This window comes from Eucalyptus grandis, chromosome 2 (genome assembly GCF_016545825.1).
Source record: "Eucalyptus grandis isolate ANBG69807.140 chromosome 2, ASM1654582v1, whole genome shotgun sequence".
Classification (NCBI taxonomy): Eukaryota; Viridiplantae; Streptophyta; class Magnoliopsida; order Myrtales; family Myrtaceae; genus Eucalyptus; species Eucalyptus grandis.
In genome coordinates, this window is record NC_052613.1 from 2534604 (window position 1) to 2555325 (window position 20722).

The 20722-nt window shown below is 40.1% G+C and overlaps 1 protein-coding gene across 1 annotated transcript; it reads right to left on the minus strand.

Annotated features, from left to right (window-relative positions):
* Positions 1 to 717: 717 nt before the first annotated feature.
* Positions 718 to 7333, minus strand: LOC104429269 (cysteine-rich receptor-like protein kinase 1). Its single transcript, XM_039306009.1, is given in 7 exon segments — positions 718 to 993; positions 1184 to 1328; positions 1487 to 1721; positions 1992 to 2342; positions 2435 to 2518; positions 5381 to 6076; positions 6387 to 7333. Coding segments are annotated over 7 exon segments (2556 nt in total). The 5' UTR covers positions 7156 to 7333.
* Positions 7334 to 20722: the final 13389 nt, after the last annotated feature.

Below are 20722 nucleotides of genomic sequence, written 5' to 3' on the forward strand. Positions count from 1 at the left end.
CCAAAAAAAAAAAATGGTGATGGGTGCTTTGCTTTTCTTCTTGGCATCCATCAAAGTCTCTTCTATTTGAGTTCTTCTTCTTCTTCTTTCAAGGTTTCTGGTTTAGGGATATCTTCACCTTCATTGTCGGAGGAGGAGCTTTCTTCAGAGTATGTGACCCTCTCAATCATCACCTTTGGGAATGCAGAATTTCTCCTTCTTGTCATCATTTTTTAGAAGAGAACATGTGACAACGTGTTGAAGCGATGAATCATTGCATGAAGCGATGGGCAGCAAGTGTAAGCGAGACAGTCGCGGACTTTGAAGCGACATAAAATTATTTTCACCAATAAAAAAAAACGACATAAAAGTACAAAAAACAGAACGACATTTGTTTTTTTTTTCTATACTTTTTCTTTCCTTTTATTGCATAACCTATGACTGACTCTGGAATGAAATATCCCAACATGGTGTGATTCTCCGATCGGGAGGTAAAACTACGAAAAGAAAGAGCAATTGCATCTCACTTAGATTCATATATTCGGGGATCTGATGTCAATAAAATCTGCACTGCCAGTATTCTGCGAAGTGTTCTCCCTCACTCGTTGGCAAGTGTTCGTATTCGTTGAAAAAGGAGAAGAAGAAGAAGAAAGGTCCCAATCCTAGAAGGTCAACACAGCAAAGCTGGAAGAGGGCTTCCTGTCAAGCTGGAAGAGACCTCGTATGCCGTGAGCTGGTTCAACAACCATGTGTGCATGTAGAGCTTCTGCTGCTGGATTTGTCAAACAACTCGCTAGCGTTGAGGAACGGGGGTTGGTTTGGTTGGGGGACTACTCGGTCTTTGTCGTGGAGCATCTCGACAACTCCAGACATGGGTGGTCGCAATTCCATGGAGGCTTGAGTGCACAGAAGGCCGATTTGGAGCACATTCGACGCCTCCAGGATAGGGAATTTACCTTGTAAGGCCGGATCATTGCATTCAGCTAAATTATTCGACTTGTAATGCTTCCATACCTGCAAAGCAATCATGAAGTTTCCATGGCTGCCTCATATCTTAAGATAAATATGCTAACACTAATGCAGAAAGCAACGATAGAGTTTATTGGGAAAATCAAAAGCAAAATTAGATAATCCTGGTGTGGCGTGGCCAAGAAAGTAAATGCCGGTCTAAGTTCTTCCTGATCGTAGGAAAAAGCAATCTTACCGACTGTAAAACTGAGCTCGACCCCTGTGTGTATATGCTATTCTTTCGACCAGTCAAGATTTCAAGAACCAGCACCCCAAAAGCATAAACATCGGCTTTCTCCGTCAGCTGTCCCCTCACGAGATATTCAGGCGCCATGTAACCGCTGCATAGTTAACCATCTTTTAGATATAAACCAAACTTAGCCCTGAGAAGAAGTGAAGAGAATGATGATATGCGAAACCACTTTGATAGGCAGATTAAGGAAATAGAAAGTGTCAACTATGGTTTCAAGTAGGCTGGTGACTAAGCATGCATTCTTACATTGTGCCAGCGATTCCTGTGCTAAGATGAGACTTATCTAGAGCAATGCATCGGGCAAGCCCAAAATCTGCAATTTTTGCCGTGAGATTCTCATCGAGGAGAATGTTGCTGGCTTTTATGTCCCGATGAATGATTTTCATTCCACAACCTCCATGAAGATATGTGAGGCCTTCAGCTGTTCCTGTGATGATGTGCAGCCTCTCCTCCCAAGTGAGGACGTGGGTCGCATTGTCGACTGCAACAAAAGGTTCTATTTGCTTATTGGGATCGCCTCGTACTTTAGAAGACAAGTAGAGCAGAGTGCGATTGACATAACAGAAGAAGTGGAATGGCAAGACACTAACCGACTCGAAAACCATAAGACCAATACATCGCTTGCAATAGAAGAAACCAGTTGCTAAGATTGCAAATTGAACAGATGCTTGTTGTGAAGGGTAGTTCTCTTAATGGCATCGAATGATGAATTTGTTAGTGTTATGCAGTTATGCAGCAACCAACAACTTACCTAAAAGAACTTGATCAAGACTTTTGTTAGAAAGATATTCGTAGACGAGGAGGCTCTCCGGGCCTTCGATGCTGCATCCTAAAAGCCTAACGAGGTTCTTGTGTTGGATCCCACTGATCAGGTTCACCTCGTTGAAGAGGTCATCCGCCCATTGTTGTGTGTTGATCACCAACCGCTTAACTGCAACGACCTTCTTGTTGGGTAATATCCCCTTGTACACGGAACCGCCACTCCCTTGCCCCAGCTTCCTTGAGTCATCAAAGAAGTTGGTGGCCTTCTCCAGTGTCTCATACTTGAAATATAACCTAAACTTGCTCATGCTCGCCCGTAATTGCATGAGGCTATTTTGCACTGAAAATGGATGAATGCGAAATTCGTGTCATCAAGCTTGTGTTCAAGAATTACCAAGTGATGATTTTACGCATTTGAACTGAATTGTTTACCTCGTTTCTTCTTGGAGTACTTTTTATATCCAATGTATGCACTGATGAGAACAAGTGAAATTGCTACAGCCGATGAGGCTATTGCTACGGTGATGCGGAACTCATATGATACTGTGAAATGATAAAGACAAATCAGGTTGAGATGAGCGAGTTCATTAGAAATTCCAAAAATCCAATGGCATCGGATCATAAGATCAATCAAATCATATTTAGGGTGCGTTTGTTTAGGAAAAAAATTTCACGAAAAAGGAAAATATTTTTAGAAAATTATTTTTCAAGACAATTTTTAATTTTCCTTTGTTTGGTGATATGTGACTGAAAATGTTTTCCAGTATTTAAATCTCATTTGGAAAATGATTTCAATCTCATAAAAAAATCATTTTTTAATAATTTTTTCTTTTCTTTTCTTTCTCTTTCCTTCTTCCTTCTCCGCTGGTTGTCGGGCCTTGCCGATGGTCACAATAGGCCATTGGTGCCATCGCCGAGGCTTGGCGAGGGCCAAGTTGACTAGCCTCGGGCAAGGCTAGTCAGCTTGCCAGATCCTAGGCTCACGCTTGTGGCCGGTCTTTTTAAATAAAATATTAAAAAAATCCCATGTGAGCAATTTTTGAAAGTATTTTCACCTTCTTAAATTTAGGAATTCACTTTCCTAATTTTATGCATGAATATTTTCCCCGATCATAAAGTATTTTCAATTGATTAATCAATTTCTACTGAACCAAACGGGTGAAAGTTCGGAAACTAATTTCAGAAAATAATTTTAGGAAAACACTTTTCCTCAAACAAACACACTCTTAGGTTATGTTCGTTTTGTGGAAAATGTTTTCTTCCTCATTTTCCGGCATTCAGTTCGTTTAGGAAAATGAGTTTGGAAAATGAATCAACGAAGATATTTTTCGGGTCAATGGAAAACTATACTTATATTCAAGAATATGATTTCCTCTTTGAAAAAGTCGGAAAACATTTTCCTAAATAATATTAGGTATTGGCGTTTGAACCTGAAACTTTCTTTGTTTGAACACAGGAACCCCAACACTAGTTCTTGAGTCTCCAATGCTCGAGCTGGGTCCATCAAAGCTGGGCTCGGATCCATTGGCCATGACTAGGTCTCTAACACATGGGCATGAGTCCATCAACACCATACCTAAATCAATTGAGGCTGGGCTCAGGACCCCCATTCCCAAAATCGGGTTCTCGACACCTATGCTTAGGTCTATTGAGGCCAAGCTCCAACCCCTAGTGCTTGTGCCCTATGCCTGAGCACTTGAGCCAGCATCCATAAAGGTCAGGCTAGGGCCTCGACGCTCGAGCTCTAGTCATCAACGCTCACGCCGAGGCCCTTGATTAATGAAACTTCGTTATTATATAAATATATATTTAAAAAAAAAAAGAATTCTCAATTATTTTTACTTTTTAAAAAAATTTGAGTTATTTTTCTTTCTCTTTTTTTTCCTTTTTGCTTCTGCCAGCTGATGGCTGGCCACAACGATGACCAATGATTAACCATAGGCAATAGGGGTGAGCACGGTCTGGGTGGGTGGTTCCCACCTTGGAACTAAGAACCGCTCACTAAAGACCAATTCAGAAAAATTGGAATTGGGACCTGCCCGTTTGTTCCATGGATCCACTCAAGAACCGGACCGCCAGTCTAGTCGGTTCTCGAGTGGATCCATGGAACCGGTCCCTAATCCCTATAAAATTGCATTCATCAATTAATATCATGGTGAACCTAGTTTTTATTTAAAGCACCAAAGCTCGTTCGGCCTTATATGCGAGTTGAATTACAAGTAATTGATTTTAATATTGAAAACTATAGGACATAAATAATATACTATACTCGTTAACCAAAAACTTAATTTCTTTTAAAGTTATGGTGTGGTCCTCTTAGGATTTCTCGACACCAAAAACATATGGAGAAGTAGATTCCACCTTAAAAGTCCTAGTCTTTACATAAGTTAAAACATTAATTGCTTGATCCATCTTTTTTTAACGTCAACCTAATTTAATCATGATAATGGCTGAGGAGAGACCTAATTATAGTCATCAAATGAGCTGTTGACTCTTAATTTCGTATCATGACGACAAAGCGCCTAAACATTTATGAACATCTTAGTTAGTTTCTCCTTTCTCTTCGTTTGTTTATTTTGTTTTGTTTGAGAGAGCAAGTAAATGGATTATTAGAATGAAGAAGAAAACTAGGGTTAATCCTATTACAAACCCAAGAGATAAAATTAGTCAATATTGTCCAATAACTACAAATATTCATATTTGTACATATATATTTGGTTGAAAATTTTCAAAATAATTAAGTAATTGAGATGTAATTTCTTACATATATATATATTAGGTCCGTATGAGTGGGTGAACGGTTCCACACTTAGAATCAGGAACTAGATTGGCCCTCATAGGTTTGGTCTGGTCTGGTCTAGTCTTAAGCGGTTTGGGCAATTCTTGGTTCTTTTGCAGACCCCTAACAGGCAAGGGACGAGCTCGCTATTCTAGCACTGCTAAGGTTTTGTCAACCTCTTACAAGACTCGAGCCTTGCCAATCTAGTGAGACTTGAGCTTGACCTCGCTTGAGGTTAGTCGTTGGTCGTCACCGTGGTCGGTGATTAGCCGGAAAAAAGAAGAAGAAAATAAAAATAACTAAAAATTAGATATTTTAAAAAATGAAAAGAAAAATTAAAAAAATCATTAAAAGAAGTGTTCAAAGGAAAATCTAATACCAAATGGCGGAAATTATTTTGTAGCTCATTTTCAAATTTTAGCTGAACACTAGAAAATATGAAAAATGAGCTTTTTGGAAAATGTTTTTTTAGAATTGTCATATTTTCTACGAAACGAGTAGAGCCTTAATTGACCAACGTGGAGGAAACCACAATTGGAAAATTTGAAATATGACAATAGACATAGAAGAACCTCGGTTTTCTTAAATGGCAAGGAAGCCATCTTTTAAGTCCGCAAACCAGTGATCAGGAGACTAGTCGTTACCTCCGCTAACGGGGACATTGTAGAACTTTGTGGTGGAATAACGGAGGAAGCATCCCGCATTCATGGCCCGCGCTTCTCCTCCCGTGCAGTTTCTCGCGTTCCATGCCGCATTCTCCAGACAGACTCTGCAGCCGCCGGCATCGAGCGTGCTCCAACACTGTGCCAAAGCATATACCCCGGTGGCTCCTTCGGCTCCATCCTCCCCGGCCACTGCAAAGCCCCCGTTCTGCAACGTGCTGGCCAAGACATTCCTCAGCACCCGGTCCAACCTACTTCTGAACTCGGCCGCTCTCCACACCAGGACCGTCGAATTGGAGCTACAGTTGAGCATGTCGTGCGTCGGATCCACAGTCTCGTTGTAGAAGTTGTAGCCGTCGTAACGGAGGAAGCAGCCATCGAGATAGAGTCGGCCGAAGTTGGGGAGGCAGAGGGGGATCTGGGTCCGGCTCTCGGCGAAGCAGCGGCGGCAGTCGGTCTCGCTCAGGTCGCCGTGGCACTGGGCAAGGCCATAAATCCCTGGTAGCGGCGAGGTGACGGAGTAGTTGCCCCTGTGCTGGTCGGCGACACTCTCGGAGATCTCCCTCATGACCGCCCTGAAGTTGGGGAGGACGTTTCTGGTGACGATCTCAGTGGAGTTGTTGCAGTAGAGGCCTGCTTCAGTGATTCGAGGGTCGGAGACAGCGGAAATTATTTTGTAGCTCATTTTCAAATTTTAGCTTAACACTAGAAAATATTATCATTTTCTTTTCCGGGAAAAGGGCTTTTTGAAAAACGTTTTTCAGAATTGTCATATTTTCTACTAAACGAGTAGAGCCTTAATCGACCAACGTGGAGGAAACCACAATTGGAAAAATTGAAACATGACAATAGACATAGAAGAACCTCGGTTTTCCTTTAATGGCGAGGAAGCCATCTTTTAGTTTTAAGTCGGCAAACCAGTGATGAGGAGACTAGTCGTTACCTCCGCTTTGGGGGACATCGTAGAACTTTGCGGTGGAATAACGGAGGAAGCATCCCGCATTCATGGCCCGCGCTTCTCCTGCGGGCGTGCAGTTTCTCGCCTTCGATGCCGCATTCTCCAGACAGACTCTGCAACCGCCGGCATCGAGCGTGCTCCAACACTGTGCCAAAGCATATACCCCGGCGACTCCTTCGTCTCCGTACTCCCAGGCCACTGCAAAGCCCCCGTTCTGCAACGCGCTGGCCAAGACATTCCTCAGCACCCGGTCCACCCTATCCCAGAACAAGGCCCCTCCCCACACCAGGACCGGGACCGTCGAATTGGAGCCACAGTTGAGCATGTCGTGCGTCGGATCCACGGTCTCGTTGTAGAAGTCGTAGCCGTCGTAACGGAGGAAGCAGCCGTCGAGGTAGAGTCGGCCGAAGTTGGGGAAGCAGAGGCGGATCCGAGTCTGGCTCTCGGCGAAGCAGCTGAGGCAGTCGGTCTCGATCGGGTAGCTGTGGCACTGGGCAAGGCCGTACACCCCTGGCAGCGTTGAGGTGACGGAGTAGTTGCCCCAGTACTGGTACTGGTTGGTGAGATTCTCGGAGATCTCCGTCAGGACCGCTTCGAGGTTGGGGGCGACGTTTCTGGTGACGATCTCAGTGGAGTTGTTGCAGTAGAGGCCCGCTTCAGTGATTCGAGGGTCGGAGACTGCGAGAGCGAAGAAGAATGAGGAGAGAGCGAGCAGAGGAAGAGCGATTGACGGGCTAGCTCCGTTCGACTCCATGGGCTCTCTGCTTGAGAAACGCTCGGTTATCAAATTTTTTCCTTCTCAGTTCTCTTCCAAGAGAGAATAAGAAGAAGAAGAAAGGGGAAAGATTTAAGCAAGAGCGTGAGGGGGAACTCCCATTTAACCTGATGATCTCGTAAGCTACACAACGCGGAATCGAGGCGACAAACTGGTGCTTGACATCACCCTTCGCTTTCTTTATGCTACAGTAAGAGCTTTTGGGAAGATTTGAGCAAGAGCGTGAGGGAGGAAAGCAGCGTTTGACACGGCGAGAATGATGGGGTTCCGAGACCTTTCGAGTCCGACGATATTTTTGACTGAAGGGCGGTCCAGACGAAAGAGAGAGATCAGCAAAGACTGACCGGGACGAGGGCGACCGGCGTGGCCTTTACTGTTTTGTTTTTTAGCGATTATTCTACGGCATTAAGTTCAAGGAAAGTACCATGAATCCTGTATTTGCACGGTCGTCGCTGGGTTGGCGGATAGAGGTCAGTCGTATGGGAAGATTCTCTCTCTTTATCTTTTTAATAAATTATTTCACGAAATTTTGGATTTTAAAAAGTCCAACTCGCTCAGTGGGTAAACTTCACGCACCAAAAAGGAAAAAGTTAATAAGGGCGCGTTTGAACGATTACGTTAGGGGCTGATTCGACTAGAAATGATTATTTTTATTAACAAGGAACCGATTCGAGTAAAAAAGCGCGTTTGGTAACTTGTTTAAAATTTTGATTCGGATTAGAATTGCGTTTGGTACTTGTATTAATTGATTATGTTCCAAATTAATTTCTTTTGATTTTTAAATAAATTTTAAATAATTTCTTTTGATTTTTAAATAAATTTTAAATAATTTCTTTACTTTTTACTTTTTTTCCCTTTTTTCTATTCTTCTTCTTCTTCTTCATTTGGCCGGTCGCCGGACCGGCGATCGCCGAGCGAGGGGCGGCGACGCTCACCGGAGCGTCGCCGACCCCTGGCGAGGTCGGCCTTCGTCGGCCGAGCCTCGCCGCGGCCGAGCGAGGCTCGCCCAGCCCGCCGGTGGCAGCCGGCCTCGCCGGGCCGGGCGAGGCCGGCCTGCCACCGGCGAGCTCGCCGGACCTCGCCCCGGCTCCGGCGAGCCTCCGCGACCTCGCCGGACCGGCGATCGGCGGCGAACCGGCGACTGGCTGGCGGCGGCGGGCGGTGGCGGGTGGTGGCGGACGGCGGCGGGCGATGGCGGATGGCAACAAAGGGTTTTACATTTTGATTCTTTTCGATTCTCGGACGTAGAATCAAATTTTTTTGATTCTCAAATCTTGTCCAAAATCGTTCCAGGAACAAAAAAATTTACCAAACGCGATTCTCGTCCTAAAGCGATTCTCGGGGAACAAAAATCGAGAACCGGCACTTTGTTTGGCACGTTGCCAAACAGGCCCTAAACTTCCAATCCAAACTAAAATTGATATAAAACCAAAAGTTATTATATTTCAAGGTAAAAGCAATAAAATTTACCAATAGAGTGAAATGCACGAAAATTGGTAAAACAAAAAGAATGCAATTAAAGTCATGACCACGGGAAAAATGTTAGCCAATTATCAAGGAGAAAATGAATTGCTATGCCTCGAATTTTTGCCATAATATAGATAATTGGGTGACGGAGAAAAAAAGTAACCAAAAGCATTTCCCCTAGGAAAAACCCATGAATTTGAAATCTTGAAGGTGCAAACTCTAGAAACTTGAAGGTAAACAAATTCAAAAGGAAAATGACAAGAAAAAAATTATTAAAAAGGGGATTACATTGAAAAATGTCGATTTGACCATTTATTAAGCAATCGAATAACAAAATTCTATAATTTTTAAATTTCATATGTTGTGTGCAATTAGATAGTATTTTTATAATATTACAAATAAATTGAGGTTCGCGAAACCCAAGGACTGAAAAAAAAGGTTTGCCTATCACTGTCCAAAAAAGGTTGCAATTGAAGTCGTGACATGGAAAACTGGATGTCAAGACCAAGTATTTCTTCTATGAAGAATAAAATGAATTACTTTGGTCCCATACTTAGGTTTAAATTCTCCACACTTGAATTTTTGCCATGAGATAGATGGTTAGGCGACAGAAGAAAAAGTAATCAAAAGCATTTTCCTAGTAGGAAAAACCGATGAATAAGAAATCTCGATGGCAAAAGCTCTAGAAATTCAAGGGTAAACTAATTCAAAAGGAAAATGAAAGAAAAAGGAAAAAATAGTTGGATTATGTCAAAAAGTGTTGTTTAACCATTTATTAAGCAATCAAATCATGAAATTTATTGTGTTGCTAGCGATTAAAGTGGGGGCCTCGGTGGTGGGTTGTTGGGCTAGTGTCCTTCAAGGTATAGTCGTTGTAGGTCCTCCACCGCGGAGGCCCGTGAAACCCCACAAAGGCATGCTCCGACGGATCCTCGGTTATCAAAAAAAAAAATCATGAAAATCTATAATTTTCAACGCACGTTGTCTCGATTGTAATTAAATAATATTTGTATAATTATACAAATGTAACGAGGTTCACTGATTTCATTGTCACCGACACCTTTTTTTTGACTCTTACCAGTATGCAATCACGGACAAAATCAATATGAAACCTCCAATTAGGAAAAAAAGGAGAAAAAAAAAAGGAGAAAAAGGGTTTGCGTCTACTTTGACTTTGCTTGCCGATTAAGAGAAGACTCAAACGGTCAACTTTTCCCATTCCAAAGTGCAACTCATCAAAAGAAAACTGAGTATGACCAAAAAATAAAAAAAAAAAAAAAAACAAAGAAAGGTTTGCTGGTGACATGACAGCATCAGTCCACATCCTTCTCTCTTGAACTTAGCCAAAATATAGTTACCATTCACCACAACTTTAACCTTCATAGCAAAAGGAGCTTAAACCCTTCATTCCTAAACTCAAGCTCGTTGCATAACACTTTTGAATTTTTTAATTCTTGTATGACATTACTAACTTTGATCAGGTGATATATTAAATTTTTTTCTAAGTGAGTGACTAGTTTTGGATTCCTAACTTTTATTCAAATTAGTTACTGGGCTAATACCAAAAAGACTAATGGTACCTTTATCCTTAATTAAGTTTTGTGTCTCGAGAAAATCATAACGGTTCATCTCTAATTAGTTTTTGTGTCATAAAAAATATCAATCCATCTTTCTGTCGTTAGCTCTGGTTCAATATTCAAGATAATTATGAACATGGAAACACACTTGGCAAACAATTTGGATGATCGATGTATGACTTGATTCCTTGTGAAAATTCACGATAGATGGGTCTCCTAAACGGCATTATTTTTGGGAAGCCAGATCTGAAAAAATAAACTGAGATTGAAAAATTTGCTAAAACTTACTAATTTGTCCTAGGAGCTTCCTCACCTTTCAAAAAGTGGGGAAATGATTACAAGAGTTGATAAATTGGGAAAAAAGAAGAAGCTAGTAAGTAATTTAAATGAGAAGAAACCTAAAATAAGTTAATAATTATAATCAGAGAAAAGTTGGTAAATCATCAAAAGAAAGTCAAACTCATATGGTAGTTAGTAAATTTAAGCCGGTAGTAAGGATGATAAGTATAAGTTAGTGAGAAAACTTGATAACTTGTAAATAGTAAAAAAAGATCTAATAATTTCATAATGAATAAGTTATTGAAAAATCAGGTGATTAGTAACTTATCTAATCAATAGTTTTTTTAACAATGACGAGATATTTCAAATTTCTACCAACACAATTTTTTTTTTTAATGAAACAGTAGGTAGATAAAGGAAAGTCAGTGCATTTTCTTTTTTCCACAGACAAGGTAGCGTCATCCTTGTGTAAGAATACGCCTGCAGAAAATACTTGCCGACCATCTCTCTCTCTCTCTGAAAACTGAACCATGAATGCGAAACCTTGAAAGAAGAATCAATGACGAGATGCATGTGAGATATCTGAATGCAAGTGACACATCTGAATGCGAAATCTCTAATATGAACGCAGTATTATCCATTAGCAACATGTGAGCCATGTGTTACAAAAAACAAGCGATCGAATAATAAACTAAACGAAATGAAGAAAATAGATCAAGCATTAGACTTATGTGGTTCGGTTGTAGTGACCTAGGTTTACGAGGCGAGTAGCAATAAATTTTGCTATAAATAAAGTGATACAATAGATATTACAATCACATTTGAGTCATTCAAATACTCTTAAGTGTTTTCCAAGCCCTAATTATACCTAATATCTCACGTAGTGTTTTGTCCCAAAATTTCTTGAGAAATAACCTCTCAATTTCACGGAAAAATTAAAGAAATCTTCAACTCACAAAATTTAATTGGCTTGAACACTAGATTTTCTTGGATGTAATTTTATGAATAAGAACAACAGCACTCGCTGTACGGCGCTTCAAGAACGTGCGCACTCTCATCAACAACGACTCTCCGCTGCAAGAAGGCTCCCACAGAAGGCTCCCAACGCGCGTAGCCAATTTCTTGTAAGATTTGATTCCCTTTCTATTCTTTCTTTGGCCCACGTTGATCGAGTGCAAGTCCAACACCAAGTCCATGTTAGACATTTCAGTTTGAGAACAGACTCCAATTCTTATACGGAATGTGCTTTAACAAATTTGCGCCCATTCAAAGCCGACTTATCCATTATCAATCGTTGCTTCAACGCCAAATATTTCGCTAGTTTTCATCATTTTTATTCGGATTAGATTTCATACGATGAGCTCAATCTCAAGACATATTTTAATACCATGCACTGCACAATAAGCAATCCAAGTGAAGTCCTCTCCTCTCTAAGCTTGCCCCCATCCTAGTAATAGCTCAAAATTCTTGCATGTCTTCGGTCGAGTCAAGATGAACGATAAACCTTAGTTCACAGCCATCGATCAACTATGCTCCCTCAACACACATGCATTCATCTCATATTGCAAGGCAACCGATGTTTTGGCACATAGTAATGGAACCGCAATCATGATTTAAGTGGAGAGTTGCTTCATCCAATGGCCTTTCCAACCCTTTTTAGGGTGCATTTGGTGCAGCATTCCCAAGGAGCTTTCGGCCTCCAAAGTTCCTTAGAGAAATGCTAGTTTCTTCGGAAAAATGTTAGACTGTTTGGTAACCATTTTGAAATAGTTTTCAAGTGAAAGTCAACTTGGGAAGATTGAAAGCCTAATGCTAATAGAGATTAGCATTGGGCTTGAAACTTTTTTTTTTTTTTCCAAAACTACCTTCACCAATTTTTCAAATATTTGATTTTGTCCCTCTTTTTTTTTTTTTAAAATTAAAAAGGGACCAAACCATTTGTCGATCCAGCAAAGGGCTACGGCTGTTGGCGAGCTAGATTTGGTTTGGCGGCCATCGGTCAAGGTCTCTCGAGGTCGATTGATTGAGGTAGCGTGCAGCCTAGGTGACTGTCGCTTGAGCCACTCAACCTTCGTTGAGGGTTGCCTGAGGTTGAGCGACCTCTGGCGGCCGTCGCCAACGTCGCGTGACCCTCGCCAGAGGTCATTTGACCTTGGTTGTACCTTGATCGATCGGCAAAGGGTTTGGTTTTCTTTTTGGTGCTACATTATTGTCAAAATTTATATTTAAAAAGTTGCATACATTTTTTTTTTCAATTTTAAACAATAAGAATTAAAAATACTAACATTAATCACCCAAAGGGCTTTTCATATATATAATCTACTAAACAACATTTCTCTCAAAATTGCTTCTCAAAGCTTAATTTACCAAATGGCTCTTGAATTTGCCCAAAGCTCTTTAGGCTAAACTATTTTGCATTTCCCTAATGAGATTTCAAAATCTTGAACCAAATGCACTCTTAATCTTATATTGGCACATATTTGGTAGGAACACCATGTTGACATTAAGCTCATGACCTAACTAGTCAAGTATGTATGTATGTATGTATGTATGTATGTATGTATGTATGTATCGAGCGCAATAAGCTATAGGAGTGATTATTTCACTTTGGAAGGAAAAGAGCATCTCCAATAGGTGAAGAACCCGTTTTCAAATGGCTTTTCGACAACGTTGGAGTAAATAATAAGATGTCATTAGTCTCATCTCATAACTTCAATTCAAGTTATACCTACATCATGCGTTTACTTCACTAACCCGTTGTTATCATCATATGTTATATGTCCACTCAATAATCTCAAGGCCCTAATACTATGGCATATGCCATATGGAATGGCCATAAGGGGATGAATTGCCCTTACCTCTCCCGAGGAGAAGCTGTTGATCCCAAAATCAAACTAAGAAAGAACACGAAGATTTGAAGTAGAAGGCTTTAGAGCGGGGGTCCAAAAAAGCTGGTAAAGACTTCGCACCATATGGGCTTAAGTATGAGTGGACCCAGCCCGTTTATGTTTTCAGTTTTTTATTTTTTATTTTTTTTAAAGAGACTTTCACTTTGTTAAAACCAAAACCAAATACAAGAGTAAGGGGCATCAAAACACGTTACATCTCGATGCCTTTATAATCTAGTCTTTATAATCTAGTCTGTAGGTCTATTTGATTTTCGAGTGCAATGGGCCAATTCAAGATTTGCAAAAAGGGCCAGGAGGTCTTAACATTCTATGATAAGTGGCTCAATGTCCTAAGAGCAGAGAGAAGAACCTTATGAGTAGTTTATCAAAGTACAATTTTTGGATTCATGTACTAACTTCAGTTTGGAATGACCTGTAAAGTGATGGAGTGCATAGAGGCAAGCTAGGGTTTCGGGTTGAAGAGCCCGTTGCTAGGGTTGTGTTTTTGGTCAGATCCTCTAGTTTATGAATTTAATTTCGGTTGCAAATGGGAATGAAGCTGGCTCAAGCTATTTTTTTGAGACTAACTCAGGCTTGGTGGGATGATTATGCGAGATTCACTTGTTTAAATTTGATTGGTCGATCTCGCTGATACTAAACTAAAATGGGTGAGCTTAATTGAGCTTTTGTTATTACATTATTTTTGAAAAAATATTTGTTACAAATAAACTTGTGACATTTGGATTTTTCGTTTGACAAAATAGCAAGCTCCGAATGTTTGATGGTACATGCTATGTTAGCAAGCTTGCCATCGGACTAAGCCATTCGCATCCTCACCGCGACATCACTAAATCGCCGCTGTTACCTCGTAGTCAATAAACTGATTCGATCCAATATCTCAATAACCTCAGGAAAATTTGAAGGCGTTGGCCTTTAAAGAAATAACTATAAAAAAATTACCAAAAGTGTTGAATTTTCCTCCATCACATGTGAAGATTCTCGAATCTTCTCCATGATGCTCCACGATCCAGCTGGCATGAATTGAGGCAGGAGGGTCAACAAATGCTGCCCAAATTAAAGACTATTGTGGCGGTGGAGGAATGAAAAATATAAGAGAGAAAGAAGGACGCCGCTACAGCTGTCTTTCTTGATTGCTCACCTCCATCGCGCCCACTTTCCGTCCTTCACTTCATCATCCGTTGCAACCAGCGAAGTGCAGGAGTCGGCAGCGAAGGGACCCTTCCTCAACGCAAGAAGATTGGTCATTTTTCTCTCAATTCAACACTTGCGTCGTCTCCGCCAGCTCGCCTTCATCCTGTCGAGTTGTGACCTCATTCACGAGGACCGAGACAAATGGATATACTCCGTTCTATCTCATATTGATAGTTTGTCGTGCGATGAGAATAGTTTTCTTGAAATCCAAGAACGTTATTTAAATTTTCGTTTAATCGGAAGTTTCGACTACGTTACCTAGTTATGTTGTTGAGCTCAAAGTAGTCGAGCTCGTAATTAGGTCATAGAGGTATGGATAGTCGATATTTGGCACTGCAAAGGCTGAATTGGTAGAAACTTTGAAGGAAAAGTCGTGATTGGACTGAGGGCATGTTCGGTTTTAGCCCGACCTTGAAGTTTGCTAATTTTGTACCGACTTATATGGTGCAAATTTCATGAGGCATTTTCACAAAATCATCCCTTAGGCTGTTCTACGATATATTTTAATTTCAAAATTTTTGGATTTTGTGTGACAATCTGCTTTTGGGTTCGCTGGATTGACCTCTTTCTATTTTTCATTTTCTACCAATTTCTTGGTCCATATTTCTAAAATGTTCCTTCATGAAAGTTGTAGAGTGTATTTTAGGCTACCACATATTAATTTTTCATAATTTTTCGGTCTCATTTTGCTAGGAAAATATTTATTTTCCTACTCAATTTCGTTTTGGAAATTTTGACTGTTTTGGGCCTGGTTTGCAAAAATTATTTAAAACTGTATGAGCTGAATTTGACCTCGAGTCCCCATGAAAAATGTTCCTCTAGGTCTTGGCTACCTCATATTAAAGTTTCATAACTTTTGAAAACCGTTTACCTAGACAATAACTATCATTTCTAAAGGCACGAGGGACACCTTATAAGGGTAGTTTAGGCTTATGATGTAAGACCTTCCTTACAGTTCATTTAATATCTATACAGATGAGAACGACTGATGATTAATTAGATGCTTGCCTGAATCCCTAAACGGTAGTGACGTTAACGTATTTTTAATTGAATTTTTGGAATTGTTGTATCATGGTGTGAATGTGTGATTGAAAATGCCGTCATTCCTTAGAACGACAATGCCCCGAGTTGTAGTAGGGATACTTGGAGGGGTAATAGGGTTCCTCAGATGCTTGGGGTGTAACACAATCCCCCAAAATGCTTCGTAATGCCGGATGGGTGTGAGATGTTTGGGGGTAACAGGATTCACTAGATGATGATGGTGGCATGAAATTATATTGATTATGACTTTGATATTTCTGAATTGAACTACTGGTTATCTATTGGAAAATTTATTACATGTATTGATCAATTATGTATTTTGAAAAGGTTCTCAGGTAAGTTGTTGTGCATGCGATGTACTGAACTTTCTATTGAGGCTTTCTTTGTCGGTATGATGATCGATTTGAGTAGTATAGATCGATGGACCTTATACTTGTCGGGTTGTGACTCACTGGTTGTTGACTTTGTCTTTTCAGACCAATAGAATGTTGATTCCACCTACCTCCTTGATGGTCTATTATAGGCTAAGTAGCACCAACACCGACACATGACACGCGACACAATACGACACGACATGCCGACACGTTGTTTATCAAAAACAGAGAATTCCGACACGTTTGGACACGTTGCATATTAAATATATATTTTTATATATACATAAATTATCATTTTTATGATTATTTCAATCAAATTAATTTGAATCAAATTCATAAATAAATAAATCATTAAAAAGGCCTAGAATGAATTTATACTGAAAACATTAATCCGCCATTTATTAATATCATTAATTGTTTCAATTTGACAAATTCAACTTTATTTAAATAATTCATAAAACTTGGAAAAAAAAACAAACAATCCATTTGGACTCTCATGTTAGATATGTTGGAAGAAGAGAAAAAAAAACTTAAGAGATGAATTGTGTATCATGGGAAGTGGGAGTCAGAAGAGAAGAGAAGACTAGAATTTTCTTCTTTCTCAATTTATTATTTTTATTATTATGTTTTATTTTTTCACATATATATATTTTGATATTTCATTTATTGAATTTCTAAAATTGACCTCGATATTGGAATCACGTGTGGGAAACTCGTATGTCAGAATTCCTACTCGAGTGTCGGAGAGTGTCAGAAAAGTTGATTAGGTGTCGGATTTTCTGACATGTGTTGATCGAGTGTCGGAGAGTGTTCGAGAGTGTTGGAGAGTGTCGGACACGTGTTGAAGTGTCCGACATGACACAAAAATTCTTTGAGAGTGTTGGTACTTCATAGATTACAGGGTGCTAGTAGGCTTCACATGGGAAGCGAGATTTTTGTAGCTGGGAAGATTTTGATGGTGTTAGGGGCTAAGGTTAGGCGACATGTGTACAGCTAGGTGGGGATAAGTGATGGACGTATAGTCTACTATAGTTAGTAATACTGACCTTTTGAATTCCCCAGAGCATCCCACTTATTGTCTAATGTACATATATAAATAAATAAGAAATGAAATTGTATGTTTGCAGAAAATCAAGTGTACTCGAGGATTTTCTTTAGTAGCTTATGCTTTCGCATGCTTAAGAAAAGTAAAACGAGAAAGATAATGGCACTAATAGTTCTACGGCAGCTATGACGTACTAGGGTCATCAAAAAACTTCACTTGACTATTTTGGGAAATTTTCCAGAGACACCTAGATTGTACATATTTTTCAAAAGACCCTTAAAAAGTGAGACTTTTCTAAAAAAAGAAAAGAAAAGAACATCCCTCAAAGTGTACCGCCATATTCTAAACGACCCACGCCTCATCGCCGGTTGTAAAAAGCAACTTTCGACGACCTTGGTGACAGTCACATGCGTATTTCTTACAATTGGGCAAGGGCATTTTGGTCCCAAAAAATCATCTCCCTTTTAAGCCATGCAAAAGCTGAGAAAGATACTGGGGGAAGAAGAGAGAGCTTGGGTTTGAAAAAATATTTACGGCAAATTCCAATCGAGAGCGGAGGTCAGGAATTGCAGATGTGAACAGTAATACGATCATTCCACCGCATGGGCACTCACTGTCGATTCCATTGGAACCTAGCTCCAGAACTTGCTCTAAGCTTAAATTGCTTTAACGTTTAGTTGCTCCAACCGGATTAACGATCTTTCTTGCGCCAATTTTGGTAGGCTTCAAGATCACGATGATGTTGAGGCGAGCCACCTCCTTCAAGATCACAACGATCTATGTTTTCCATCACCTCTTGCTCATCAAGTAGATATTAAATCTTCTAGAGCAAGATGTTACTGTTTTCGTCGTTCAGTTTCTCACCCTTGTTCAAATCATCAAAAAAATTTCTTGCAGCCATTTTCAACTACATTCACGAAATGCGCATGAGATACTAATAATTAGCACTTATCACTATTTTGCAGCATTAATCTAAATTACATAATAAGAATTTTATGCAAGTCACAAGATCAAAAATTTGCTATGCTCTTAATCATCTCTTGCACTCAAGTACTCAATCGTTATATGTAATTTAATATGCATAAAAGTAAATTGTAGGAGGAAACTAATGAGTCTCAACTTAACTAAAAACACACTCCCACTAAACTATCGCATACACTTTCTTGATTGATTTTAAGCATGAAATCAATAACATATATAAACACAAAGTATTATATGCTACTTACGATACTCTAAATTAGTGATTCTAACATTCACAACAAATAGAGTCCATTACTCGCTTTGATACCAATATTGAAGAATGGGCAGCGGAAATGTAATACAATTATTTAACTACATATCTCTTGCAGTCTCAACAACAATTCTTCTAGAACGGCGAGACTATTTTACGTAGCTAGTCAAATCCACAATCTTTATGTAATAATTCTTCGAATCCGTATACAACTAATCGGCAAACTCACACTACTCGAGCAACAGTTGGGTTCCACAGCACAAAAGCTCTCGGGATCAATATAGAAGAGAGAATTCTGACGGCTACTAATTATTCTTCAGTGTTTCATATGTCCTATGTTATTTGCTTGCGAGAAGCCCTGCCTATTCATAGAACGTGAGAGAAGACTCTTAGACTCTCTATAATTATCCATCACTCCATTGTTTTATCACATGATGGTGGAAGAATTATTACTTGTAACTCTCCATAATTAGAGGAGTTATTCTTCTGTAACCTTCACAACACTAACGGGCGTCTTTAATGGTTATTCACTAACACCTTGCTGGAATTCCAGCAAGGTGTAAAACGTGGCGCTTGTAGTTCTTACCTTAGATCCAAAGAGAGAGATGTGCGATGGAAGTGGATAAACTGAGGTGTGATATCCACGGTGCATGTAAATGAAAGAAGTACTTTTGACCGCTCGCACAAATTTGGAGCGTGTGCTGTAAACTACCCTGTTGGAAGAGTTGCTCCCATATTAGTTGATACTCTTTTCTAATGAGAGGCCATCGTCAATAGTCGAGTATGGCAAGCTGGTCGCCATGTTACAGAATACCATGTTAAATAATACTAGTGGCGGCTGAAAATCCTTAATGCTTAAGTGGAATGACTCACAAATTCTAAGATTTGAGAAACTAGGAAACGATTCAACTGTGTCCGGTAATAAAGTCTCATGGGACATTGAAGTAGACCTCCTTAAAGATCTGCTTTCTATAGTGCGGAAGAATTATTGCCGAGATTGAGTTTATTTTTTCTTATTTTGCATTTTCTTTCCCTAGAAAAGAAAAAAAAAAAATTGGCTGGCTCTTTTGATCGATCTTGAGAAGAACCAACCAATTTAGCTCCCATCTCCAATCTGTCGGGATCAAGAGCCGCCTTTTCGACTCAATCTGAAACATATCACCTCTAGAAAAAAGATAGGTTTGACACCCCTGGATCTAACATCGCCATGCCTCAAAAGATGGTAACTAGTTCTTGGGCCGAGTCAAGTCGGGTCGGGGGAGCAGCCGGCCATCCCACATCGAGAAAGGAGAACAGAAAAAAGCGCCCGGAATAATGGAGAGAAGGAGAAAGAGACAAAAGAAAAGGGTGAGGTCGTTGACCGAGCTTGTCCCCATGCAGTTCCCGGGCTATCCGACCAAACATGACCCTTCCGAATGTTTATGCTCTCTCGCTCGCTCGCTCGCTCTGTGTCGACCCTTCTTTTTTCTCATAGTCCTCTCTGCTCATAAATCAAGAGACGCCCAAGAAGAGAAGAGGATGAATTCTTCATCTTCTCCGCAAGACTAGGGCTTTCATCATGGAATCAGCACGTCAGAATACCTCGGGAACCGATCGATCAACTTCAGTCAACTGTGGTCAACTCTAGTAAATGGTCAACGGTCAACTGATGACATGACAGCGATGTGGCATTGGCGTTAGGATGTCAGGATGACGCAATGATGACATTAGCAATACATGGCCGACTTCAGTCTCGTGGGCGCGTGCGATCTTGGGGTGCGTGTGGGCGCATGTTTATGGTGTTGTATTGTCAATATAACCAGCTGAATAAGTCTGAAATAGACTTACAATATACGGCTATGATGGTTCCAAGACGATGTAGTGTGGCGGCCTGGTTGGTCACGACACAAGCAGAGCAAGTTGCGGAGAAACAAGTGCAGAGAAACAAGAGCGACGTGGCCTATTCGACTGGCCTCGTGACACCTTCGTGGAGCAAACGCGGCCTATTTGGCTGGCATTGAAAAATAAAAATCCTCTTTATTGAAAAAATAAAAATCCTCAAAAAAGAGGTTCGGATATCAAGTTAAAAATAGAGAAAGAAAGAAGTTATGTATAGTTGGATGATTTGTGATGAGGAATACAAGAGCTAGACTTTACATGGAGACTATTTATAATAATGAAATATTATACAATCAATTACAATTAATCATAAAAATATTCAAAATATTAAAAATATTGAGAATATTATAGATATCCGAGATATGATAAGGATATTCAGAAAATTAAAAATATCAAGAATATCCAGAATATCGTAAAGATAATCTTAATAGATCTAACGGCTTGGATCCATAGAAGCAATCGCAAAATGGTGAGAGAGCGTTGCTGAAGAGGCTAGACTCAAACACCCTCATGGTGGCTGGCAAGTCCTAGCGCCACCAGCTCCCTCACCTAAA